We start from the raw sequence: 26,979 nt of genomic DNA, 5'->3' as shown, positions 1-26,979 counted from the left end.
GGAGCTGCTTTTGCTATTTGCTCCTGATGCACACAGCACTATCAAAAAAGAGCAGAGAGAATCATCAGAGACACATTACATCCAGCTCACTCCCTGCTCAAACACAAACACTGCAGTTACAATCTCAGACACAGACGAGCGGACAGCATCACCACAAACAGAACACGATTTTTAAGAGCTTCTTCCCTGCCACAGTGAGACTCTTGGCCAAAACAAAATGAACTGATGTCCTGACCTACCTCATAGCATATCATATTATATTGTCTCCTGGGCCTGTGCAATATACTTGTGCAATTTAAAATGCAATCTACACTTCTATATAGGATTTTTGATTTACAATGCTCTCACTCTCTCTTTATATAGGGTTGTATGCACTTTCTTTTTATTTCTAGAGAAGTGTGAAGTGTGAAGTGTCTAGAGTGTGCAAGCACAAAAGGAAAATAAAGTTCTTGATCTTGATGCGCATTGTCTTTGGCTTTTCCATCCTCCTCCAGATCAATAGTTTTTTTTGTATATTGTATGACGTGGGTTATTTGGAGCACACGTGGGCTTAAATGGTTTCACAGTACCAATTAAGCCCATGCCAGACTTTTGACTTTGACATATGTTTATTTTATATTCCCAAATCTACATGAACTAATGAGTACATTTTATGAGAGATACATCTTGCTGTATAAAAAATGATCCCCCTTATACATCATGTCAGTTTACACTTACAGTTGAAAACATTCATTAGAAGTTCTAAAAGTAATACAAAAATATTCATATGTAAATACATTGCTTATTACATTTTAAATAGGGTCACTAGTAATCTGCAACCTCTTACATTTCCAAAGTAACCTTCCCAACCTTGCAAATCAAGTTAGCGGCAGTCATCTGCTGCAATGTGAAATTGTAGCAGTGTATCCTCCGGACCAGTAGTGGCGCTGTGGCCCTCACACTGAAGGAGCTGTTAGCTGCAGGTCCTTTAAATCAACTCACATGGAACTCTGGCCGGTTCTGCCCCGCGTGCTGACAGTTGAGGAATCAACGGACCAGCCCGAGCTAGAACCTCGAAGCTGTCAGACCCACTCCCCTTTGGCTTCCGTCTAGTTTAAAGAGGTTTTCCACGGCAAACTCGGTAGCAAACGCTTAAACTCGCTCGGAGAAGTTTTGTTTACATATCTGATAATTGTAGCTTACGCTGGGACACGTTGACTGCCACACCGAGAAGACACGTTGAAGCTATCCTGGTTTATTAGACAAATTAACGGTCGCAACAGATCTAACCAACGGTGCTGACATGACGGAGGAACTGGAGCAGATCCTGTCACAGCTGACACAGCCTGACAATGCAGTTATTCAGCAGGTAACGCCATAAATAACTTTAGTCCAACTTAGAGTTAATATTAAATTAACATAACAGGTGACAAGTTTGAAAAACAACTGTTAACGGTTATCTTAAGTTAGCTAAGTAACGTTAACACAGACAAGTTAACGTTTGCTAACGGCTGAACCATTTTTAGTACCAGAGGACAGTTTTTTGTAACAAATATAAATTAACTGACATAACTTAGTGCTAATATTCCTCTTTAAAAAGCCAAATCAAGGCTTAGTTTCTATTGGTGACCTTGGATGTCTGCTATTCTGTAGTTGACAGACAGTCTTTACTCAATGTGATCTCTTTTGTCCCCTTTCAGGCCACAGCCCAGCTGAAACAGGCTTTCAAAGACCCAGCCATAATCCCAGCTCTTTGTGCAGTCATGAGCAGCTCCCAAAACCCCCAGGTATTGTGTGTGTGTTTGAGTGGGAAGTGAGAGATTAATGCTTGTTTCATCATGTGGGATCCAAGTATCATTCCCAGAGTGGATGTCCTGTCATCTGTGTAGCTCAACCATTTCACATCTTGTGCCTCTTAGATTCGACAGTCAGCTGCAGTGATGCTGCGGTTGAGAGTGAAGAAGCACTGGAAGAAAATCAGTCCTAATGATCGAGAGAGGTTTGCTCATTGCTTTTCATTGAAGCATTCTTTGTATCATAACACTAAACCCAGTTGGTATAGTTGAAATTAAGTGTAAAATGGTGTTGTTTTCTTTCATACAGCCTGAAGGCAGTGGTGTTGCAGGCTTTCATGCAGGAAACAGAGTAAGCCATTCATTCCATACAGTGATAAACTACTTTGTCTTAAATGTCCCAGATTTAGTTTGTTGTAAATTAAATTGACACAGATGTGATGTTACATACAAAACTATACACATCTAAATCTCAGATCTGAACTAATCCGACCATACCTATCCATTTCTGTGTTGCAGACACACCGTGCAGCACTCACTGTCCCAACTGTGTGCAGTGATGGTCAAACATGAGACACCAGACCGCTGGCCTGCCCTGCTGCAGCTCCTCAATGAGTCCACCAAGAGCAGCAATCCTCATGACAGACAGGTACAGCACTCATGACACAGCTAGGCATTTACACAAGGATTATTTGTACTTTTATCATGTCCTGTGTTGTCAGTATTGGTTTCAGCTTTCACACATTTAACTACAAAAAAAGTACAAAGTTCGCAAACCACTAATTTAGAAACATATTTGTCTTCTGTCCTTGTCCAGGTTGGCCTCCTGCTGCTGAACAAGGTGATGGAGTCTAACCCTGAACCTTTCAAGCCTCATTACTGCCAGCTGCTGCAGCTGTTCAGCACTGTACTGCAGGACCACAACAACCCAACGGCCTTGTACTACTGCATCCTCACCCTCACAGCCATAACTGCATACACTGGCTCTGAAGAGATGGTGAGCTAGCTTTATGGTTTTCCCTTTGACATCTGATAGTTTATAGATACTTAAACCATCACATGTGGGATAGGTTTATATTTTTGATGCATTGCCTTTTGATACATTACAAATGAAGTTGAACCCATCTGTAGTCTAAGCTCTGTAAACTGTGCAATTGGTAATTGACACTTTTTCCTGATAATTTGTTTCCCAACAGAATCAGATGCGTTCTATCATCCCAAGTCTAATTGTTGCTCTGAAACACCTCATAAAGGCAGACCAGGTAAACTGTAACTGGTTTATAAAATGTACTTAAGTTCAGCTGTTTTACAGTTGGTCAAATATATTAAACAGTTTGTATGAAACATTTTTAAATAACTGGGTTTGTCTGCGTCTGCACAGAGCCAAGCCAGTGAGGCAATGGAGGTGTTTAATGAGCTCATGGAGAGTGAGGTGTCCATCATTGTGCCTCATGTTGCAGACATGGTTCGCTTCTGGGTTGAGGTGGGAGCTAAGCCGCCTTTTTTTTGTCTTTGAAGTTGTGTTTTGAACTAACAAATACTTTGTATCTGACACTGAGAGTGACATACAAGAGAGTTTTAACAATGTTGGCATGTGTGTTTGTGTCAGGTGGGCAGTGACACTGCACTGACTGACTCTGTGAGAGTGAAAGCACTCTCTTGCATTGCCTTTCTCATCAAGTTGAAAAGCAAGGTAAAGTGATCCCTCCTCTACTATAAACCAGTGGCCTATAATTATCTGTCAGTTTGAAATGAGTATTGTATTTAATAATATAGAAACCATCTTTATCTTCCCCTCTATTTTGTAGACTGTGCTGAAGCAGAAGCTGCTGAACCCCATCCTACAGGCCATTTTTCCTGTGCTGACTGCAGTGCCTCCGCCTGGTGAGGAGGACCCAGAGGATGAAGAGGATGACAGTGGTGATGGCACCGACAATGACAATCCTAAACACTGTGCAGCTCAGGTGGGGAAAAGTCATTGAATTATATTGATGTCCTTGTGTTGTGTACTTTGACATATAAGATTTAACCTGTCGAATTGTTTGTATTTTTCCAGATCATTGACACGATGGCACTCCATATGCCTCCAGAGAAACTGTTCCAGCAACTGGTAAGTTATGTCGACGCTGATCTGAGCAATAACAAATCTGTAATGGAGGCTCAAATTACTTTTTCTTTTTTTTTCAGTTTTTTAGTTTGGATCCTTATAAATGTTTAAATCTTAAAGCAGTTTTGGATGACTAGTTATTTCTCTTGTGGTTTGGCACAACAAAAGGACCATTACACATTCCGCAGAGTTATTTAATTCAGGTTTAAATATCCCTATGATAGAATCCCAGAGTACCTGCTGTGACTCAGGTTCCTGCTTTTTGACTTTGTGCTATGTTTTATTTTGTGCATTAGATGCCGCTCACTCAAACCTGCCTTGCCAGTGAAAACCCCTATCAGAGGAAGGGCGGTCTGATGTGTCTTGCAGTGTTGGCTGAAGGATGTGCTGATCACATACGCACCAAGTATGTCCAGTTTAATTGAAAAAGTTACGTGTGCGTGTGTATTTTTTGTCATTTATTTTCTCTCATGGCAGATGTATTCTATGAGGGGACAAAATCAGTCTGTTTTCTGACTATTAACGATCCTCAGGATTTGAGTATATTTACCTGTGTCTTTTACTGCAGGATGCTGTCATCAGTGCTGCAGACAGTGTGTCAGAGTCTTTCTGACAGTAGTGAGGTGGTGCGCAGTGCCGCCCTCTTCGCCCTCGGACAGTTCTCTGAACATTTACAGGTGAGTCAGGCATCACAGCAACCAAAACAATAGTAAATACTGTTGTGTTTTTTGCTTGCTTGCAGCATTTTGAAAATATGTATCGTTTTTAGGAGTGAGTTATATTTTGGAATTGTCAAACAGTCAACACCAGTTCAAGTTTGAAACTGTATAGAAGATGTGCATACAAAACTGTATTACAATATTTAGATCTCTCTAAATCAACTCCCTTTTGAAAAGACCTCTAGAAAACTGTTAAATCTAAAGAATTACACAATAAAATAATTCTTATACTCAATATTAAAGGCAAATTTTCTCAGTTATCGCTTGTTTATTTACTCTGTTTTCTCAACCTCTGCCTTTCAGCCTGAAGTGAGTAAGTACTGTGAGGAGTTGATGCCTTTGCTTCTGGGCTACCTGTCATCCTTGAACCAGTCAAAGGTCGGCCATGTCACCAAAGCCTTTTATGCCCTGGAGAACTTCATGGAGAACTTGGGTAAGCTGGAAAAAATGTTTAAGCTATACTTTTACAGTAAAACCTCCATAGACATGAACTTTCCAGGCACACTAATTACATGGATCAATTAATTACAGCAAATAATCCAAACTTGTTTTGAGATATTCCTCCAAGTTGCCACAAACTCACTCAATAACTTACTCAATGCTCTGTCTCTTTTTGTCTTTTTCTTTCCACAGGAGCAGATATTGAGCCCTACCTGCCCACCCTGATGGAGACTATGTTGTCTGCCCTCAACAACACCGACAGCCTCAAGATAAAAGAACTTGCCGTGTCTGCCATAGGTGCCATAGGTAGGAAACTACATTTTCACTGGAACCATTAATGCAATTTTTATGGTGTACTTAGGAAGATAACGCTTAAACAAACACCATCACATCACAGAAACCACAATTTTTGTAGGTTTTTTAGTGATTGTTTAAATTAAGCAATACACTTGGTAGGTTTTGGTTTTTCCCATTAAGATGCAAGCTCACAAACAAAAATGTTGTTAAATTCTTGCCCCATTGTGTCTTACCAGCCAATGCTGCCAAGGAGTTGCTGGTGCCCTACTTCCCTCCAGTTATTGAAAGCCTGAAGGGCTTCTTGACTACCACCACAGAGGAAATGAGGTCTCTGCAAACTCAGTCCTTGGGTAGGTCAGCCCCACAGATTTGATCTAAAACGGGCAAAATGTCTTACCATACACTGGTATCTAGCCATATAGTTAGTTTAACTTCAGAAATATCATGTGAATGCATGGGTGTTGATTTTGTTTCATTGTTGCTGTTAGATACCCTCTCTGTGCTGGCCCGTACCATTGGCAAAGATGTGTTCAGTCCTCTTGCTGCAGAGTGCGTTCAGCTCGGGCTCAACCTCACTGACACCATTGATGACCCCGATCTGAGACGCTGCACGTGAGTCATTTTATGATTCTACTCAGTTGGACCAGACCATGTACATAAACAAGTCAAAACAACCAAATTGATTTCAATGAGAGGTTTAATTTCCATAATCATGAAAAAAAACTTCCTGCATTTACCCAGTCATAGTTGTTTCTTTGTCTTGTTGTGTTATTCATAAATATTGGCACAAAACAGAATAAATATCCAAATAAATCAAATTTTTACCATAACCTGTTCTTCATGTCTCTCTGTCATTCTCTCTTTCAGGTACAGTCTATACTCTGCTGTGTCCACCGTCAGCCCGGACTGCCTGATTCCCCATCTCACTGCCATTACTACAGTCATGCTGCTCGCCCTCAAGTCCAATGAAGGCATCACGGTACAAAGCACACAGTCAACACACTGAAAGCAACTTTATCGTCTGTCCACATGATGTCTCACTTTTCATCTTTCTTCGTCATCTTTTTAGGCACACCTTGAGGAGGACAAAACATTTGTCTTACTGGATGATGATGACGATGATGACCACAATGAAGAAGAAAAAGATTCAGATTTTCTGGAAGATGAGACTGAGACAGACATCCATGATGTTGCAGGGTAGCGACAGACACACACACACACACACACACATTCTCAATTCCCTTGTTGCAAGAAGGCAGCTCTCACTCTGTTGACTTTGATCCATCTCTCAGGTTCAGTGTGGAAAATGCTTACATCGATGAGAAGGAGGATGCTTGCGATGCACTGGGAGAGATTGCCCTTAACACTGGGTAATAGAGATGTTTGCAGGAGATGTAGCAATTATATAATGTAACCATGAATTTAAAGAAAATGTATTTTCTTCTAACGTTGTTTGGTGGTTTCCCCTGACAGCGCCGTCTTCCAGCCCTTCCTGGAGTCCAGCTTCCAGCAGGTTTACGAGATGAGAGATGTAAGTCACTCTGGCTGGCTGGCTGGTCGGCCCAATCACCCCTTTCTGGTTAATGAGCCGTGAAGGGCACTTTGTGGTCTGTGTTAGTGCATACAGCGTGTCTCTGCGGGGTTGTGTCTGTTTATAAATGGAAATGTCTGTAGGCAGATTGATAATGTGAATTTTGAACATGTCCTATTTCTGTTCATTTCTCATTTTCTGTCTTTTGCACTAAAGATGTATAACAAAAGATTGTGTAATACAATCATTATCAGGTTTCATGAACACAAGCCACCACTCTCCAAGCTGTGTTCCTTTGGTACAAAATAATAACAAATGTTTACTATTTCTTTGTTTTTGTCAGATTTAGAATCAGATTTAGTATATTTTAATAGTTGATGTGGTGCATCTGGTCCAGAAAGCCTGAGTAAATCTGGGGATTCATGTCTTGCCTAAGGGTGCTTCAGAGGGACAGGTGATTGCTGTCATAGCGGGATGTCCACTGGTTGGATGCTCTCTCCTCTTGTGACACCACTGACCTGTCATTTGTGCTTTCACTTGTTTGCTTTATGCAACACTACCCACTGGGCTGTAACTTGACCCTTTTTTCTGTACTCTCCCTCGCTCTCCAGTTTCCCCATGAGGACGTCCGCCGGGCTGCGTTCGGAGCCATGGGCCAGTTTTGTCGATCTCAGCACAAAGTGTGGAAAGAGAATCCCAGTGAGGCCAACCATTTAGGTACAGCCTTTCTTCTCTGGAACACTGCTGCTGATATATAAAGGAAATCCAGAAAATGTTAAAGATGTTAAAAGATTATTAAAGAATAAAATAAACTTGTGCCTCTCCTCCAGCCCTGCTGAAGCTGCTGGACGTGGTGCTGCCTTGCTTCTTGGAAACAGTGCGGACAGAGAATGAGCGGCAGGTTGTGATGGGCGTCCTGGAAACTATGAACCATGTCATGAAGTCCTGCAAGGAGGAGGCTTTCAAAAACCCTGCACGCCTCAAGGAGGTCAGCCACGCCATCCGTGATGTGCTCAAGAAAAAGGTGAGAACATTGGAGCCTGATGAGGAGAGTAATAAATGTCACATATTTACCAGGTGAAAGATGTTGTAAGCATTGTTTTCCTCCATCTGTTCAGACCGCATGTCAGGATGGTGGTGGCGATGAAGCCGACGATGAAGACCAACAGGTACACTGATCAGAGTCAAAGTGAAAACGTTTTTACCAGTTATTTCCAAATCATGTCAACAGCCCTGTTGATTTTACTCAGTGTGCTTTCTGCTGACGTGCTGTCTGCTTCAGGCGGAGTATGATGCAATGCTCCAAGAGTTTGCTGGTGAGGGAATTCCCCTGGTGGCCTCTTCTGTGCCTGCTGACAGCTTCGCTCCATTCCTCAACGACCTCCTGCCTCTCATCATGAGCAAAGCTGTGAGTTTGTACCCGCTGACAGAAACACAAGTTTAACAGAAGCTTATTTTCAACTTTTGATACTGCAGCAAGGAGGGAGCGCTCTGAACTCTTTGAAAATGCAGACTCATTTTTAGAGGTTGAACTCTGACTCACTGGACAATTGAACATCTGAACATTGGCTAGTTGCTTAAATACAAGAGGTAGCTTTGAATTGCTTGAAAATGTGATGATTTAATAGAAACAAGAATACTTTGTGTCTTCGGGTTCTTTACATCAATAAAGCTTCTTATTGGCTTCTTATCACATAAATTAATTGTCTTTTTTTCCTCAAAAGAAATCTTCATGCACAGTGGCAGACAGGTCCTTTGCAGTGGGAACAATTGGAGAGATCCTGCAGGCTCTTGTGAGCGTGTCCGGGGGCCGGGGAGTAGCAGGCCGACTGTCCAATCGGTTGCTTCCCGTCCTGGTTGCTGGAGTGAGGGACAGTGACCCCGAGGTTCGCAACAACAGCGTGTTTGGACTGGGATGTCTGGCCCAGGCAGCTGGACCCATCGTAGTATCGTATCCTTCTTACCCGTGTCTGTGTGTGTGTTTCTGTGTGTATTAATGGATACAATAATAGATGAACATCAAATGAAGCTGTTCCTTAGTGAAACGTGCTCCAGAGATTATCCCATGATGCTGTCAGTGTTTTCCAACATGCTGTCTAAAGAGTCGGACCTCAGGGTGATCGACAACCTGTGTGCTGCCCTCTGCAGGATGATCTTGAGCAACGTGGAGGCTGTACCTCTGGAGCAGGTACATTTACAGCTCAGTCATTCACCTGCCTTACAGTGATAAAGTATTTTATGCTTGTTTTGGAAGTAGCATTTTTTTAGATTGTGCGTTGAGCATTCAGTCGAGTCACATGGTGCATTCTCTGACAGGTCGTGCCAGCTCTGGTGGAACGCCTTCCCCTCAAAGAGGACTTGGAGGAGAACAAGACTGTGTTCAGCTGCCTGGCTATGCTCTACAAACACAGTCCTGCTATGGTACAGTACAAACCCCATCTACATAAACAGTAATATCTGTTCATGTGTTTTCTGTCTTTCCATAAACTGTTTGTAGCAGGTTTGTTTAAATGTGATATTTAGGATAATTCTGAATGACAGTTTCTCTCCACATCATGCTTTTCTAAAGAATTTAAGCAAACTTGTTGATTGAGCTACAGTAATACATAAAAACGACAACAACATGTACAAACATAAACCTTTAATTCAAAGCCAACAAACATCACATGCTTGAAATTTGTGGACTCTCAGACATTGCGCGTATTTGGTCCATGATCTTGGACACCAGTGCTGAACAATGTTAACATATACTTTGTTTTCCTCCCCTCTCAGATTGTGAAGCTGATGAAGCCCATAGTTGCTGCTTCCAGTCACGTCCTGGGAAACAAAGACGTCGATAACGGTGAGTGTCACAGCTGGAGTCAGGCTGAACTGAATGACTCAGGAGTGCTTAAGCTGTTTGGGCGTCTTAAGTTATAAAAAACAGAGAAAGTACTGCGCATCACCTTCATTGAGTTTTTAGTATTCTATACTTTGTCTTTTCTCCACAGAAACCCAGAACGCTTTGGCTGTGTTGATGAAAGAATTCACCCAGCATCACTCTTCAGACTTCCAAGCAGCCGTGACCTCACTTCCTGGAGAGCAGCAGGCCACGCTCAGTGCGGCCATCACCTCCTCGTAGCCCCCACATGTCCTTCCACTCTTGGGTGAAAGCCAGCCAAACAATGATTTTTTTATACTGTAGCTGGTAAATGGGACAGTAATTTGTGACTTTTCCCCCAAAAATGATCTAAATACAGCACTTGAAGCATTCTGTTATTACCACATTCAGCAGTTGTGCTTCTTAGTATTAACTTTTAATTTATTTGCTTATGTGCATGCTATGTTGAAGTTTTATTATTTTAAGAGTTACGGTTAACCATCCTGTGTTCCATTGTGTTTGTTTTCCTGTTATTTGTTTCCTCACCTGTTAAGTGCTACTATGAATTGCTGCTGTCCCATCTTTACCACTGTTTGAACACACTTCTGGCTTTGCTCTCTGAGTGTGAAGCAATGATTTTGATGTCCTGATAAATGGTATATTTCATTCCCATCTCTCAGTGTAAGTCAGTGAACTTTAAACTTGGAGCGTTCTCCTCTAACCACCTCACCCTGAGATTGATCTGCTTCTTACAAAGTAGTTTCTCTAATGGGCCAACACTGCAGCTGTATGCTCGTGTGAATTCTTCCAAGTTAGAGGCCCCACAGCTCACTGACTAACTGGACGTGCTGTACTAATAGGTCACACTGTGTTGTTGTTAAAAAAAAAAAAACAGCTCTTACTCTCTCACTACACTCGGTTAATGCTCAGCAGCTCAGCCTATCACATATGCAGCACATATTTCACCTGTCCATCTGTTAGTATCAAACTATACAATACATATCTGACAAGTGCAAGTAAGATTTTTACAAATGCTGCAAAAATTTAGCAGATTTTACAATGCTGGCACTAGCTCCCTGCAGTTAACATCAAGCTCTAAACATCACCTCTGCTGTAGAGAAACTGACAACACTCCAAATACATGTAAGCTAGAACATGGGTGGACTAGTTGAGCATTTTGGTAAGCCACAAAAAAAAGAAAAGAAAGAGGGAATATCCAAATGGCTCGCACTCAGTTTGGATGTTTGCTCCTCAGATCTCCCGTTGCTCCTGGGCTTCGGTGGCGTTAGGCTGTTGGTTCTCCAGATCCAGTGCCATAGTCATCTGTACTGGTTCCAGTCCGTTCTCCCCTGACACACAAACACACAGAGACGTCTTTTTAAATAACACGCCACATACACCACAGTAGTGCGAGCTGATGATGACATCTGAAACATCTTCATACAGTAGCAGCTATGAAAATAAAAACTATATACAATTTCACACCAGAAGCCTTTAATTCTACGGACAGAGACCAGATTTTCTCAAAATTCCTGCTGCATTTCAAGGTTTTATTCAGACGCTGATGGAATGGTTTATGATGATCTCATTTCACCGCCCGAGGCTCTGACACACTGCTGCGATCCGCATCAGCCTGACACTTCACCCGTATCTGAGAGGTTGCTGCCGGCTGCGGCAGCGCTGAGTGACTTTTGGGGGGCCTGGTTGTGCAAATACAGAAATATTTTCCTCCCTCTTGAGCCAGATAGTAAAAGAAATGCGATTGAGAGTTGACATTAACAGTTCTATTAAAATCCTCACAGATGTAACATTTACTGCTCATATTTTTAAAGATTTAAGCTGCGATCAGACCTGAACATCTGCTTTTCCAGGGTAGAATATCCATCCCTGTGCGACAGAAGGAGCGGTCAGTATGGGCTTCAGTGCTGTACAGGACCTCCTGGAGCTGCTTTTCTCCAGGCTTCTGAGCTTTCACTCGCACCTATGAGACAGAAATATGCTGCTGTCATTTTTCTTTCCTCTTTTCTTTTTCATGTAAACAAAATACTGAACTGATAACTGTACCTCCAGGATGGTGATCTCGTTCTCCTTCAGCTTCCCTGCCTTGTTCTTCACCTGGGTCTTTTTGGTGTCCACCCACACCACCCTCTCCTTCACCTCTGACCTAAAGACACACACACACACACACACACACAGAGTCATAAATCCAACTCGAATAGCTTTTTCACACACGATCACACACTGAGATCAGACTCACTCTTCGATGCCCAGGTCAGCCAGTGTAGTGTCCAGGAAGGGGAACGGCTGGTGTGCCGGGTCGGGCTGCACCTGGATGGGCAGCGTCACAGACATGGGGATATCCCACTCCAGCTCTACTCGCACCATCTTTCCAAGCGGCCCCGGGGAGTCCCTGCCTGCTGGGCTGTCCGCTCCACCGTTGGCCTCCCCCTCCACCGGCAAGCGTTTGCTCTCGTCCGCCGCCAGCGTGACTCACTGATCAGTATCTCAGAAAAAGAAGCTGATGTATTACTTTCCCCTCGCTCGTAGTATGATCTCTGGCCTTTATCTCAGTGACTGATGCTGGATATCTTTTGCACCTTTTGTCTGCAGCTGGTGGTGTTGCAGATACTGGCTGCTCCACTCTGCTCCGAGGGTGGTGGTGGGGGGGGGGGGGTTAATGATTCAGTGCTCTGCCTCCTCTGATGACAAAAGGCCTCTGGAAAGTGTGAGAGTGTGTGCTCCTAATGCATACAGACATGTGCTCGGCCCTCCTGGCTCATATAAGCAGCCGGTGTGAATGTGTGCTATGTGTCGCTTAGATGTGAGGTTTATTAGACTGTCAGGGAGGACGAGTGGTGATGGACGGATGATGGTGTTTGCACGGCCAGGTGTGTGCGTGCATGCATGTGTGTGTGTGTGTGTGGTTGAAGTCAGTAAATTGATTTAGCAGCACAATTCAGCCACTTAAGTCGTGAACTGAGATCTGAACACTTTATGATTTACAATAATTACTTAAAAGGTATAAATTTCAGCAGGTCACTCCCAGGTTCTGTGTGGACAACAGATTTATTAGTGTGTATAATGAGATGATCCTGTCCACCTGATTCAAACCTCCACCCATCATCCTTCCTGTGCCCTCTCTCTCTCTCTCTCTCTCATGTCTCTGACAGTTGAGGTGAAGAGGAGGGTGATATATGAGCCGTTCACAGCACACCGCCATATTTCCAGCTTTTGAAAAATGTTTTATCTGTAGCTGCTACAAGGGTCATTTCATGGACCTTATTGGAATTTTAAGATTGTTGATCATAATCAGGCATAGTGTTTTGTGTTTCATAGCTTGAAAAATACATAAGAGCTGCAATTAATCATGTTTTACACTCTCGGACATTGTTTTTAATGTAATTTTACACCAAGGACTGGGACAATGTGGAATGATTCAAACTAATAAGGGCAAAATTATCTCTAGATTTTGAAAATTTGATTTAAAAATGTTTTTGTTTTAGTCTTCATGCTACAGGGTGGATATGTTATGATTGATGAATAAGGTTTAGGAAGAAAAATGTTCTAAAAGAAACAAAAAAAAAAAAATCAAAACTCTTATATGCTGCTATTTCCTCTCAGTGATGTCACTTAAAGGAACAGCTGTTGAACACGAAACTTAGGGAAGGACATAAATCATGCTATTTTCACTTAAATGTTTTTTTTTTGTCTTTTATTAACCATTAACCATGAAGAAGGAAGCATGCATGTGGGAAAAATGGTCAGAACAGGTATGAAAAAATGATTTGATTTTATTCATGTTAGTAATCACACCTGAATTAATGTCTATAGCCACTAAAAACAACATTGACAGTTTTATATTGCCTTGTTTTCCCTTCAAATGTTGAGGATCCAAACAACAGTTTACATGGAAACACCCACATGGAGACAAGACACAAACATACATGTGTGTGTGTGTGTGTGTGTTCCTGTACAGCACTGATCTTTTCCCACTAAACTAGCAGTCTGGACTCAGTGTGTTACATTCCATGGGCAGCCACATTAAATCCTCTCACACAGACACCAGCTTTACGTCAGCACTGTGGAGGGATGCAGATGATGTAAAGCTTCGGGAATGTAAAGAGTCGAGCGGGGGCTGTCGGCCTAAAACAGGCGGGGTCACTGACTCTCGTGCTGCATTTACATCTGACTCTGATACTGACACATTTATACAAGAAAGGGCATTTTTATCAACCTGTACTGTAATCTTCAGAATCACACATGTAGCTTTTTATTCTGCCTCTCTAACCAGCCCGTGGCTCTGCTCTGTCTGTAAACACTGTTGAGTCACAATCACATTCTGTCCTGCAGTGCCAGGGTTGCAGTAGCAGAGGAGGAGGTGGCATCACAGGGAGACCACTGTAACCCCGGTTTGTGCCAGAGGTGAATAAACATGAAGAGGAAGAGTGATATCCAGTTGAAAAAGAGCAACGATGAGTGTGTAAGGTATTCAACTAGTTTCAGATGTGTTTTTGTACAGAAGTAAGCAGTGGAAAGAGGTTTCCTGGTGTAGCACTGTAACCAGAATGTATCACAGGTAGTATCAACAAACTTATCATTCCATTATGCTGATGTAAATTGGGATTTCTGCTCCCTGACTGCAGCACTGACCTCAGCTCAGGCCTCTCAGTCACAGCGAGGTGCCACATGGATACGGACTTACTCCTATATACACATCTGCCGCAGTTTTTCTGATGCCTTTTTTGGCCAGAACAACAAACGTCAAGCTTCATGTCGTGTCATTAATCACCAGGATGATTATAAACACTTGAGCTCACTCTGGATTTTGACTGTTCTGTGTCAGGTAAGAGATAAACAAATAAACAAAGTAAAATGAAGTTTAGAGTAGTAAAGAATACAGTGTTAGTGAATATAACTGAAATAACTTCTATATTATATATTTATAATAACTTATAGCAACAGAAATACACATTTTCTCAGGTCTGAATATGTTTAGAGCTTTTATTAAAAATGTAAGTTATAAATATACACAGAATAAAAATGTTTAATTTAAAATCATTAAAAAGGATTAAAAGCCATTCAGTGTATAATAAAACCTTGCTTGGTGTAAATGTTTAAAACCTCAATAACAGTACATCAAGTAATGCAACAATAATAAATTAAATGGGTATAAATATTTAAAAATACAGTCATATGAACAATCAGAACCACATTAAAATGGTTAAAATATTTTAAACATTCCATAAAATGCTGGGTAAAAATGGGATATAGATCAAAGTTTCACCTTCCTGAGCCATTTAACAGTTTATATAAAAAACATTTAACCCGTGTCAACTTTTCTTGCAATTAAAAGTAGCATGAGAGTGTGAGAAGTGATGATCTAGTGTTACTAAGAGGTCACAGGATCACATTCATTATCCCCATAGAATAAAAAAATGTAAAGTCCGTTAGGATTTAATTAACTGAGGGGGTGTGTGTGTACGTATGTGTGTGTGTGTGTTCAGGCAGTCATGCTGAGTGCTGCAGGATTAATGGTGATGTGACTGTAGGGTTCGGGCTGTCGTGCAGTCACGTGTCGGGCAGACAGCAGCTCTGAAAAGAGAAAGAAGAAAATAGGCTAAATATGAATGTGGAAGTCAAAGAAGAACCTCTATTTAAACACAGACTGACACCAGTGATATCTGTGTTTTCATTGACAGAGGGAGCTATAATCCATCTGCATCTGTAAGTAACAAACAATTCTTACAGTTTGAGATTGTTGAACAATATCTAAGCCATTATTACTCTACAGAATATCATTTTCATGAGCAGGAACATCATTCTGTTGAATCATGTGTTTTTTTCACATAAGAGCAGCTTTTGATTTCCTCACCCAACAGTCTGTAGAGTGTGTGAGCTGCAGTGGTGCGGTCGGCCTTCGGGGGCAGCAGAGAGTCGAAGGTGACTTCTCCAGATCTCTGCAGGCTGGATGAGACCCAGCTGGAAAACACAAACACAGCATGGCAGGATTCAACCAAGGACTTTTCAAAACTGGTAAGGGTATTATTTGAAATGAAGCCTGATAAAAAATAAACATTTAAAAAAAATAGAGCCTCTATTACTGCTGCTATAATTGCAGCGTCTTTAAAACAAGCAGCAACCTGCAGTTCCTCAAATGGCCACTCGAGGCTGCCTCCAAAAGTGAGACAACGCCCACAGACCCCATGACAGAACGTCCAGAAACATGTTAACACTCCTGGACAAAAAAATGCTTTTAGTGTCTATACCTAATTCCTCCTTTCATGACAACTGTACAGGGGTTGAATTGTTATATAACTCACCTGTGTAATAGACTGTATATGCATCATCATAATCAAGCTAGCAGCTAGCATTAGGGTCGCCTCCACCTTTCACTATGCTTTAAAACAGATTCACACTTGTGAATCCAGTCAAAATGTAACATTAGAGGCCATATCAGGTTAAGGGTTCCCACACACAACCACTGTTGATTTAGACAATTACTGTTAATCAAACTGCTTCATATCCATTCAATCCAAGGTGACCGCAACATTTGGGACAGTTTAGTTTCAATGTCTGAGCCTGGTGGAGGAGTTTCTGATAAGGAAATGTGTCTGTCACTCAGGCCTGCTGGTTGTTTTCTATTTTGAATTTCAAAGCAGATGTCACACTTCTCAGGATGTCAACTTGTGATGCTGGAGGCAGCGAGTGTATCACCTACCCTAACAGCTTCACTGTGAAAGGACAAAATGACTATTTATATGTACTGTATATATAAATGTTGTGACTGCACCTTTTAGGCATTTACGCCAGGCTGAAAGTCTCAGGCTGTTAGATTACATATTAGATTACAGAAAAATCTCAGTAATATACATAGTAGATGTAAACCACTTCAAACATGTTGTGATCGAGCAAACAGGAAGAACGCAAATATGCAAATGACAGTGTAGAAGTAGCAAATAAGGCCACAGAGAGTGTGTAAAAACATCACATAGCCAGTTTTTTGCATGAATAAATTGGTGGTGGAGAGGTGTGGAGTTTTTATTGCCATCAGAACCAGCTGAATATCATGTGAGTGAAAGACAAATATTTGCCTGTGCATTATTGCAGTGCTGCTTTACAGTTCATGGCAGCAGTCTATTCCCATTTACCTTTAATCACACACACACACACTAAATCAGGGTCACAAACACTCCTCTCCTTAGGATGATTCTGGCAACAATGTTGTAATCTGAGTGTCCAGATCTCAACTCAACACAGCACTAGTGGGATTAAGAGGAACTGGAAGTTTGAAGTTTGTGGCATTCAAAAAGGACCAAATACATCCTCCTCAGCAGTCAGGATGAAGAAAATCCTATAAGAATGTTCCCAGGATTTTCTTCAATCAGTAGCTCAAAGAATGAAGCCACAAGCTTTTATGTTAAACCAGCCATTGTCACCATAGTGAGTTTGAAATGTGCATTCAAAGGCTGATGATAAGCAGAGAGTAATGTAGAGGAAATTGTTGTCGACTCAGTGTGTATGTTTGGGAGCTTATTTATGCTCTGAGTGTGTGTGTGTTTCCATATGAAGTACCTCAGCATGTCCCTGCCCTCTGCGTCAGTCTGAGCCTCAGGCATCTCAATGTTTTCCTCTGCTATAGGTTCCATTGCTAGCTGGGCCTCCTCCTGCGGAGACCTGCACGCATACACACAAGCACACACAAATACACACAAATACACACAAACACAAACACACACACACAGACACAGACACACTGAGTGATCTATCTCCTCATCCGTCCAGCTGTCCGTCTATCTACTGCATTGATCTGAGACTTACCATCTACTGATTGGAGTGATTACATCGCTTAGAGATTTCTCCTCTTTGGACATGTCCAAGATCACATCTAACACAGCTGCTTACACACACACAGACACACAGACACACGCACAGAGTCAATAATGTGTTGCCAAAACATGTACTGAAATACTAATATAATGATAAATACATTCTTACATGAGCCCTCTGCAGGTTGTGGTTCTGACTCACTGGGTATCTAAGAGAGAGGAACACAGTCTCATGAAATAGGAAGGAGGTTGATAATCTAATTTGTCTCACCACTGAACTGAACACTGAGTTGGCAGGCTACTACTACAGGCTAGCAGGCTAATGGATAGACCTGATTGTTATAGCTACAGTTTCACAAATACACCTTTTAGATTCAGAGTTTGGTAAATGTGTTTATTATACAATGCTGTTTACTGGTGTGCTACCAAGAGAAGTGCTGTTCATGAACTCTGCTCCTCTCAAACTGTACCTTCACTAAGACTCACCTCCTTCATGCTCGAGTGCCTCCTCTTCCTCTCTGTCCTCAGTATTTCTCTATCCTCTCTCTTCTCATCCTCCTCTTCTTCATCCTCCCACCTCTGGTTTTTCTCGCATCCAGACAGGGCAGTGAGCGAGGCACACTGCTTCCACAGTGAGTGGAGGTCAGCATGGTGGAGTGCTGTGGATGGGTCAGAGAGAAGAGTGCTCATCACACTGACAGGTTGTGTTCAGTATTTAGTATTTTTCATATTAGAGCTGATGATAGAAGTTTGTGAAAAGCCAGTGACACTGAAGTGAAGTAATCAATACTAACGCAGCATTTCAGAGGCTGATCAGTAAAAAATCTTTTAAAAAAGTTTTATAATTTCCAACCACTTTTCAAGGTTTCCAAATATGACATTTCATGTTCTATTTGTACTATTTAGATGCTACTGTATACTTCATATGGCATTTGTTAGTTAGGCTTTTTTAAATTATGAATTTCCTCTCATTTCTTTTTGTTTACCCTTTTTGCTTGTTTGCATGTTTATACTATTTTACAATCCTTATGTCTATCTGGGATTCCACTGTTCATGTTGTTTATACTCAGTAAACATTATGGACATTTCAGTGGTTGGGTGTAGCACTTTGTACTGACATCCACAGGGGGCGCTGAAGAGCTGAGCAGGAGAGGCACGCTTGGTCAAGGAAGGCAAGTCCAACAACACCTCAGACTGAGAGAAAGAACAAAATATTAGCTGGATGGTGAAGTTTCAAACAGTTTTTCTTGCTTTGGAGTATACACTGGATAAAGAGAGAAGTGGTAAAAGCTATTGATAGTGTCTCAGAGGATATTACAGAAATAACGAAGGAAGGAAGGAAATAAAATCAATGGGCTGTATTCCAGTGGGCTTAGAGAGCAGGAAGAGAGCCGGAGAGCTGGAGTTTAATTAACGGACACCCTGGTGAATAGACACTTTGATGGCAACACTTTGATTACAGAATGGCAAAGACTAGAAAAATTCAATCGTCACTGCCCGTGGGCCTTGAGCCCTTCCAGCTGAACAAATGTGTATTTATATGTGTCTGTGCATACATGACTGGAATGACATAAATATTGCATTTGAATCCAGTGAGCTTGTTCAGAGGTGTGGTTTCTGTTTGCTTCTCTACCAGGTTGACTGTTTCAGCCAGTGGGTTTTCAATCTGCTCCTTCATGGCTCTGTCAGATATCTGGACCTCAGGATCTGCAAAGACCAGCTGGCGCCTGCGACCTCCACCAGGCTTCCTGATAGGACGAACAACCACCTGATGGCAGAATGGGAAACACACAACTTTTAAGTGTTTACAGTCCTGGATGTCGCACATGTTGGAAATGATGAATCTATGTACTGACACACCCACAAGTGCTTTCCATTACATTTTCCATGTTTCCAAAACAAAACAAGTAGCTCCTGAGTCACTTTGTGGAATGTAAATTGAAGCTGATAACAGCAAACACGACAAAAGGCACTTTGTGACTGTCACCTCAGTGTTTCCTACATGTCAGAATTGTGGCAGCAGCTCAACTCAAAGATGCACCAGAGATAATGAAAATACATCCTTGTAGTAATGATAGGGTGTGCCATGTCATGAGGTGTGTTTTTGTTGTGAGTACAGCAATCACAGAAATAATTACTGGTTTGCATAAAATACTGTCAACCTTTCACTTTCTTTCTCACCTCGTTATAAGAACTCTGTGTGGCTCTGTCTCCGTCTCTCTCAGATACCTCAGAGGATAAGGCTAGCATAACAACCTGCAGCGGGGTCGTCTCTAGGGCAGCAGCTGCTACGGGAACCTCCACAGGTAGACCCAATTCGTCGCCAAGCAGCCACTCACTGTCCCTTTCTGTTCCCACCACTGTCTCTCTCAGCCTGGGAACACACACACGCTTACATTTCTTACCTGCATCTGACATATTTACCTACCTTGTGACAGTTTGTAGACACAAAAGTTAAAATATACTGATTGGCTGAAGATTAAATATTTAGTCACTATGGTACAAGTCCTGAAACACTAGAAAGTCACTATTCTTTAGTCAATATTTGACTGTTTGTCATTTGACTATAACTAAAGACTTAAGGCAAACTGATGGTACCACTATGACATAAGCAATGCCCTGAAGGCTCTGATCTGAGCTCTGTGCTGTGTAGTAACTGTCAAAGGGCTAATAGGCATTTTTCAGTTTTCAGTTTCTCCACTATACTCACTGGTCAATAGAAGACATTCCTCCTTCAAGCTCCCCGCTCCTCCCCCTCTCCTCCACTTCTGTTGAACACACACACAAGGTGAAATTAACACAACACATGAACACTTAAACAAATGCTTAAGTAAATACATCTTCCCTAAAATAACAATCAAATAATCCTGTCTTATTGTTGTTTTAATACACCTATTTCTCTCTGGTAGTGAGCACTCACATCGAGTCAGAATTACTTTTTTTTTAAACCCATTTACAGCAGTGGCACAAAGACTTGGACCTGGCTGACAGATGCCAACACTTTAGAGAGAGAAACGGCACACTTCACAGGCTCTTAAATCAAGTGCAATTAAATAAATAAAATATTAAGGACACACTGCACTGTTTATAATGCAGGTATGTGTAAGACTGAGACACACACCTCCGCGGAACTGGTCTGGTTGATCCATCAGCAAGTCAATCTCTCTTGCTGTGGCCTCAGGAAGTTCATCTCCCTCAAAATACTGGAAGACAAAGACAATCGGACACAATTAAAGAGTGAAGAGCTGGAGAATTCAAGTTTGGTCTGTTTAGAGTAATAATGTAATAAATTGATATTAAATGCAGCAAAGACATAAACAGAAGGATAAATAAAGAAACAATAAAAAAAATAATCAAAATAATTTTGTGGGCATAGCAAAACTGAAGCCAAGGGGCAGACAATCGGAGGCAGAGGACAGAAGCATTATGAGCCCTATCTCTCTGTAAACAAACAGAGTGCAGCCTGATGTAATTAAGCCAGATCTTATCAAGGGCAAGATGGACTTCATCAGCTACTGATGTTTCAGGAGGAGCATTATCCGCTGCTAAGACAGAATGAGGAGGCTAATAGTGTTCAGACTAACTCTATGCATTTCGTGACTAAGATAATAAAGGCCTCCTTTCTTTTAAGCACTGTGTATGTATTGAGAGGTAAATTCAGGGCAGTCAGTGAGACATCTGGAATTTGATTTCCTCATTCTCCTGCACCATTCATTTCATTTTATTATATATAAAAATAACAGAAACTATACACTACATAAACTATACACTATATATCACTGCCACAATGCATTAGGCAATAAAGCATCTGTGCTGACTTCAAAGCTACTTCCTCGTCACATAGCGTGCAAGTCCAATAAGTGAGCAGCTAACTTGTGACAAAGACCTAAACTAAAGATGCTGTGGGCACATGCTCCACGTCCCATCTCAATGATTCATCAGGATGCCTGCTGTACCTAAAAATGATGACTGGGATGTTTCCTGTGCCTGGACTCTGACAGAGAGGTTTACCTCAGCAGTGGTGATGACAAACTGCTCCTTCTCTCTCAGGGTGATGGCAGCTGGAGGTGACCTGAAACCTGGTTTGAAACGCAGCAAGAGGAAATAAGAGCTGAGCATGTTTGTAGCAGAAGGAGGATGTGAATCTAGCTGAGAGTCCCTGGTGTTTGTGGGGACCGAATGATGGATTTAAGGAGAAAGAAGGCTGTGATGATGATGAAAACAGTCTGGCTCTGGGTAGAGTCTGGGATTGATGCGTTTTTAATTCAACATGTGCAGATAAAATTAGATTCATTCTCAAAGCGTTCATTCAAAATGTTCCTATTCCTAACTGAAGTGGAAATAGCAACTTCTCTGTGCCAAAATCCTAAGAAAATGCAATTATGGACAATGAACTGACCCATTAATAAAAACCTTTGAGGACAGATTATAAGTATATACAGCATTTATAACTTCTACTGCAAATCAGAATATGCACAGTACTTATTTAAAGTAAGTAAGGATGTTAATTTAAATAATCACAAGAGTACATAGTAAGTATGTTGTGTATCATTTCGGGCAATGCCTCTTTCAAAGCATGTGGTCTGCAAGGGTGTGGCCTAACAAGGAATGAAGGCTAGTAGGTTAAACTTGCTCATCCTCCAAATGAAACAGTGGAAAATGGGACAAGTGAGTAGCTAGAAAAAGATTCTGGGACATAAACACAAAAAAAGGATTATGTCCTCCAAAGTTTCTTGGAGCAACTTGAATGTGACAGCCATGTTTAACCTGTTCTTGTGTATTTGGTCTTGTGATGTGGGCTTAAGAGGAGGCAGCGTCTGAAATGTGACACAGCAACAGTAACAGTTTTTTCAAATGTTCAAATTAAGGGCCTCACCCTCTTTGTCGAGTGCGGTGTGGGGACTGGGCACCAGGGAGTGCTGTGAACCCACCTCTGCTATCACCAACCCGGGCTAAAAATACAGAATTACAAATATTATATAACAAGACTGACACAGAAACAGACTTATTCGAACTTCTAATTCCAGTCCATGACCTGAGCCTGATGAATGCTGCCTTTTATTTAAACATGAGGTTGGGATTATTAAAAGCCAAACTAATTCATGAATAATGTTTCCCTTTTTCTTCTTTTGCCTCTGTATGCCAGAAGGTGGATTTTGCTTGGCTTTGGTTTTGCATGGACCTCTGTAGTGAATTACATCATACGGGTGACTCCCTAATGAGGTCTTTCTGATACCTGATATGCTCCTCATGAGTAAAACACTGAATACTGCTTTCTAATTTGCATCCTGAAAGCCCGTTAGAGATGATTAAACTTGATCACATTACATGATAACACCCAATATAACATTTAAATACTATTGTCAACCATGCTATATAGCTTCAAGCTAACATTTTGGCATTTTAATATACTTTCTTTTACTTTAATCAACATCACCTGATTTAAACCACACATTGTGTTCCTCTGGGGAAAGATCACACAGAGGACAAAGTGCAACCAGATTAACAACACTTTGAGAGGAGGACTTACTTTACCTAAGAATTACACAGGACTGTATGGAGGGATATTACACATGTTGTGTGTTTAAATGGGAGTGACCTACACCTACACATGTGTACGTAAGGCTGTGACACTATTTATGATGACGGAGTGACTCATTCTGAAAAATGAAAAGTATCAAATGTCACAAATGCGCATTTTATCAGGTTGAGCTATGTGGCTATATAGAGGTTACATACCATATGCTATATGTAGTTTCTATATCTGGATTGTGGTTAGAAACACTTCAGCATTAGTGCTGAATGTGGTCAGATTAAACCACTTACCACAAGTGTTCTGACATGATTTTGCTGCTGTTTTGAACATCAAAAGTTTAAGCACTGCTGAAAAAGAAGAGCTACAGGTCTCAAATGGTCTTAAATAAAAGTCTTTCTCTCATTAATTAGTTTTCTTCAGACGTGATAATATTTCCTCTGAAAACTGCGGTTTGTCTGAGACATTTATCATTTTGGATCTTTTATTTTGAAGGTACAATATTATTAGATTCATGAGTATCTAGTGTACCTGGGTTACATCAAACTACAATTATAATGAGTTGTGGGTATGTCATCTATTACTGTAACAGCTTTATTTAACACTCTGCTGCTCCAGGCAAACACTGTTCACCACATCCAACCTGCTCATGTTTAGTTGTGTTGTCTATACTGTGCAACAACAGATGTGCAGTTTATGGTTGTATGATTTAATGTGTATATATCTATGTCCATGGTAGATGTGCAGCACCTGGAGTATTTTGTAGGGACTGGGGAGTTGCTGTGATTCCATGAGACCAAAGAAGGGATCCTGAGCTCCCTCGACCGCCTCCATCATGTGCAGGTTGTCAGGCATGTCCAAGGCCAGTCTGCAAGATAGAGACAGAGCGAGAGATACTGTTAAAACCATAAAAACATTACACACATTTTCAATGTTGCACTAGCTAATTCAATGCTATGCTTACTTTTATCTGTGTTATTAGTTTCATGGATTTATAAGTTAATTAAATATTACTGGTGCAAGATTGACCCACAGCATCTCTAAACTGTAGAATGTGGAAAGGGAATTTATCAGCAGAGAAAAGAGCTCATATATTACTGCTGTTCCATAACTTGGCTTATTAAACATTTACGAAGTCATCCACATGAAAGAAGCTCAATTTGTTCATCACTCACTCAATAAAACGCTATCTTCTCCTTTTCAAAGTCTTTATTCCCCCAAACAATCTCCCTCATAAATATTCCACCAGAAGCTTTTGAGCTCAGACAAACACGTTCACCACCCGCACAGTTTCAACTTTTAGACGCCTCGAGGTACAAAACTCTCTTCTACTGCGCATGATTAAGGTGTGTGTTTGTGCGCGGACCTGTCAGACGCAGCCATGTCAATACTTTTGCATCCTTTGGAGCGCAGCAGGCGGTCAACGGTTTGTTGAACCTCATCTGGAAAACAGAAAACTGCGAAGTTATCACACAAATAACATTAGTGGTGCGATATTATAACAAAGCAGAGGAATAGACGTGTAAATCAAAGGTTATACTTTGGTTATGACAAATGTAAGGATGGTGACCATATGTCCATTCTACCTGCTCTCATCACACAAGGAGGCAGCAATGGAGTGGTTGAGGCATCGTCATTATTAATTGATCACCACAGGTTTTGTTTATAGTCATTTGTAATAAAGGTTTCTACTCTAATTTGGACAAATATAAAACTTCTAATGAAACATTTTTCAGGATTTGTTTTCTGTACTGTTCTGTAAAATCTACAGTTTAATGTCCTTATCAAAGCTCTGAATGTCACAGAAAGGCATGCTGTATTGTTTGTGACAGCCTTGGGAGCTTCTTTGCTATTCTACTGATGGATGAAATGAAATGCCACTGCTGCTTCCAGCAACCGCTGTAGACAATAAACAGTGGTTGCTTTCTTGGCCTCTCCTCCTGCTTATCATTACTGCATTGTGTTTCACTGTTTCATCAACTGTGACAGCAGCATGATTGTGAATCTGTTGGATGCAACATCAGTGTCGGGGTGTAATCTAAGACCAGATAAATAGGGATTGTTGAGCTGTGTTTGATGCTAATGCTTTCATCAAGCTTGTATTGGATTCTGAATCGGACTTAACCGAGGGATTTGGAAAACATGCTCAACGCAGATATATGATGAAAGCACTGTTTAGGTTTTACACCAGAAGAGCATTTCTGAGATCTCTACATTTTACAGCTGACAGAAATGATTTGTCTGTTGTGTTTAGTTCAAGTTGAACAAACTGTATTTTCACATTTAACCTGATCTCACCTCGGAAAGCCGTCAGACAGGAAATAACTTGTCTTGTTAAACAGAAAATTATGCTGCTTACTGCCTGAATTGTCTGCAAATCCTGCATGAGTAAGCAGACAGATCCCCTGTTTTAATCAAACTACCTCACTCCTACTCACTGATTCTGGTATGTATAAAATGAGACTACTGCAAGAGTAATTGAACATACAATATGTGGGTTTTACAATGGATAGAGAAGCAAGGTCCCTATTTTCTTGTCTCTTCCTCTCACAACCCCCATATCTTCTTTTTAACCTTGCAGTAAGTTACAATATAATATGTGTGCATAATTGTCGCACTTGAGGACCAATTTTCTCTCTACTCCACTTTGTCATTTCTCTCACCAAGCAGGAAGCCACACTGCCTGTGGTAGACTACAATCACTCCATACTGTAGCTGGGACGACAGGTAGAGAGAGAATCGAGGTCTTGGGAGGTTGGGCTGTGGTGCAGGGACCTGAGCTGTCACATAGTCCAAAATGTCTAAGCTGTAAAAGTGTAACAAACCAAATTAGAAAAACAAACATTGTATGTCATCTCAAACAATATGCTGAAGATCCCAAAACAGTCAAGGACGTAGAGGATATAACACTATTTTGCTATTTTAGGTCTTAATATAAAGAAAGGTCATATTTTCATACCTTTTCTTTTGCCATTTAACATTTTTATTTTGGTTTCACAAATCTGAGACTGTGTTTTAAAGAGTCTCTGGCGCCTCCTTGTTATTCTAACCCAGATTTGACAAGTCTTAGTTTAGTGGTTTTTGATCTGGAACCTAGTCTAATGTGGTCTAGATCAGGAAAAAAAACATTGAAATTGCCCTTTTACAATTTATTAATTTATCAATATCAATCAATACTTATATTTCCCTTAACTTATCCCTTAAGCCCAAAACAAAAATTTAACTTCAGCATTATCTCTTTATCTTCAAATTACAGTGGGTGAGAACAGCTTTACATCAACTGAGTTAGCCTGAAGACTGGTTGAGAACGAGCTGTTAAAATTAACAATGATCTACTAACCAGCAATAGAGGGCCTACTTTACACAATCAATCAATCAATCATGAATGCTAGTAACTAAACCAGACAAATAAACTGATGTTTGTCGTTGGACTGTGGATAGCATGAAGTTATTCTTACCATGTTCGCTTGACATTGACTTTGAGAAGCTCTCTGCGAGTGACCCTGATACCTCTGGTGGCTGCTAACCTGGATAACAAAACACATTTATCCTTGTAAGATTCAGAAATAAACCTATATTTAAACCTAATAAATTACCTACCTGTAGCTAATCCGGTCTCACTATAAATTAGCATTTCTAAATTTGCTAAAGAGCTGGTATTAACTCACCAAACTGTGGAAAAGCATCCAGAATGGCGGCGGAGGACATCTGGGTAGTAAAACATTTTCACAAAGTCTAGATATAGCAGACACTTTCGGGAAAAATGTGAGGTTTAGTAATTAACCTGATGGAAAGATAATATAAACGTAAACTCAGCCACGGTTTTCCCGCGTCAAACTGCAACGGACCAATCAGCGTCCGAGATTCACCAAATTGAAAATAAACACTTGTGA

The 26,979-nt window shown here is 41.1% G+C and overlaps 3 protein-coding genes across 3 annotated transcripts; 1 reads left to right on the top strand and 2 right to left on the bottom strand.

Moving 5' to 3' along the window:
* Nucleotides 1-1,016: 1,016 nt before the first annotated feature.
* Nucleotides 1,017-10,393, top strand: ipo4 (importin 4). Its single transcript, XM_053342521.1, has 30 exons — nt 1,017-1,348; nt 1,680-1,766; nt 1,899-1,978; nt 2,083-2,124; nt 2,292-2,421; nt 2,590-2,769; nt 2,969-3,034; nt 3,154-3,255; nt 3,382-3,465; nt 3,581-3,736; nt 3,829-3,882; nt 4,176-4,285; nt 4,448-4,556; nt 4,902-5,031; nt 5,232-5,345; nt 5,573-5,686; nt 5,825-5,948; nt 6,204-6,315; nt 6,406-6,533; nt 6,629-6,706; nt 6,810-6,867; nt 7,479-7,584; nt 7,698-7,891; nt 7,986-8,036; nt 8,150-8,275; nt 8,592-8,818; nt 8,923-9,055; nt 9,184-9,288; nt 9,640-9,709; nt 9,858-10,393. The coding sequence occupies exons 1-30, from the start codon at nt 1,283-1,285 to the stop codon at nt 9,986-9,988; spliced, it is 3,267 nt and encodes a 1,088-aa protein (XP_053198496.1). The 5' UTR covers nt 1,017-1,282; the 3' UTR covers nt 9,989-10,393.
* Nucleotides 10,394-10,978: 585 nt separating this feature from the next.
* Nucleotides 10,979-12,112, bottom strand: si:ch211-196f5.2 (uncharacterized protein LOC556372 homolog). Its single transcript, XM_053342338.1, has 4 exons — nt 11,985-12,112; nt 11,792-11,891; nt 11,579-11,708; nt 10,979-11,076 (listed from the first exon to the last, which is right to left on the bottom strand). Exons 1-4 carry the CDS (start codon nt 12,110-12,112, stop codon nt 10,979-10,981), a joined length of 456 nt encoding a protein of 151 aa, XP_053198313.1.
* A 3,115-nt stretch (nt 12,113-15,227) lies between these two features.
* rec8b (REC8 meiotic recombination protein b) lies at nt 15,228-26,810 on the bottom strand. Its single transcript, XM_053342603.1, has 18 exons — nt 26,755-26,810; nt 26,545-26,613; nt 25,750-25,892; nt 24,453-24,528; nt 23,837-23,954; nt 22,430-22,505; nt 21,565-21,632; nt 20,675-20,756; nt 20,264-20,321; nt 19,735-19,927; nt 19,187-19,321; nt 18,672-18,747; nt 18,040-18,212; nt 17,723-17,762; nt 17,546-17,621; nt 17,300-17,401; nt 15,600-15,706; nt 15,228-15,319 (listed from the first exon to the last, which is right to left on the bottom strand). Exons 1-18 carry the CDS (start codon nt 26,808-26,810, stop codon nt 15,228-15,230), a joined length of 1,740 nt encoding a protein of 579 aa, XP_053198578.1.
* Nucleotides 26,811-26,979: the final 169 nt, after the last annotated feature.

Source organism: Scomber japonicus, chromosome 21, assembly GCF_027409825.1.
Source record: "Scomber japonicus isolate fScoJap1 chromosome 21, fScoJap1.pri, whole genome shotgun sequence".
Lineage (NCBI taxonomy): Eukaryota > Metazoa > Chordata > Actinopteri > Scombriformes > Scombridae > Scomber > Scomber japonicus.
This window is presented reverse-complemented; position numbering and strand designations above follow the sequence as displayed.

Bases quoted from the DNA above. Each gene is read 5' to 3' on its own strand.
- si:ch211-196f5.2 (XM_053342338.1), bottom strand. From the start codon at position 12,112: ATGGTGCGAGTAGAGCTGGAGTGGGATATCCCCATGTCTGTGACGCTG. The intron at 11,892-11,984 runs GTGAGTCTGATC...GTGTGTCTTTAG, and splicing joins GCTGACCTGGGCATCGAAGA to GTCAGAGGTGAAGGAGAGGG. The intron at 11,709-11,791 runs GTACAGTTATCA...TCTGTCTCATAG, and splicing joins ACGAGATCACCATCCTGGAG to GTGCGAGTGAAAGCTCAGAA.
- ipo4 (XM_053342521.1), top strand. From the start codon at position 1,283: ATGACGGAGGAACTGGAGCAGATCCTGTCACAGCTGACACAGCCTGAC. The intron at 3,737-3,828 runs GTGGGGAAAAGT...GTATTTTTCCAG, and splicing joins CTAAACACTGTGCAGCTCAG to ATCATTGACACGATGGCACT. The intron at 7,892-7,985 runs GTGAGAACATTG...CCATCTGTTCAG, and splicing joins GTGATGTGCTCAAGAAAAAG to ACCGCATGTCAGGATGGTGG.
- rec8b (XM_053342603.1), bottom strand. From the start codon at position 26,810: ATGTTTTACTACCCAGATGTCCTCCGCCGCCATTCTGGATGCTTTTCC. The intron at 23,955-24,452 runs GTCCGCGCACAA...TCTATCTTGCAG, and splicing joins GACATGGCTGCGTCTGACAG to ACTGGCCTTGGACATGCCTG. The intron at 18,748-19,186 runs GTAGAGAAGCAA...TCTTTCTCTCAG, and splicing joins TGGCTGAAACAGTCAACCTG to TCTGAGGTGTTGTTGGACTT.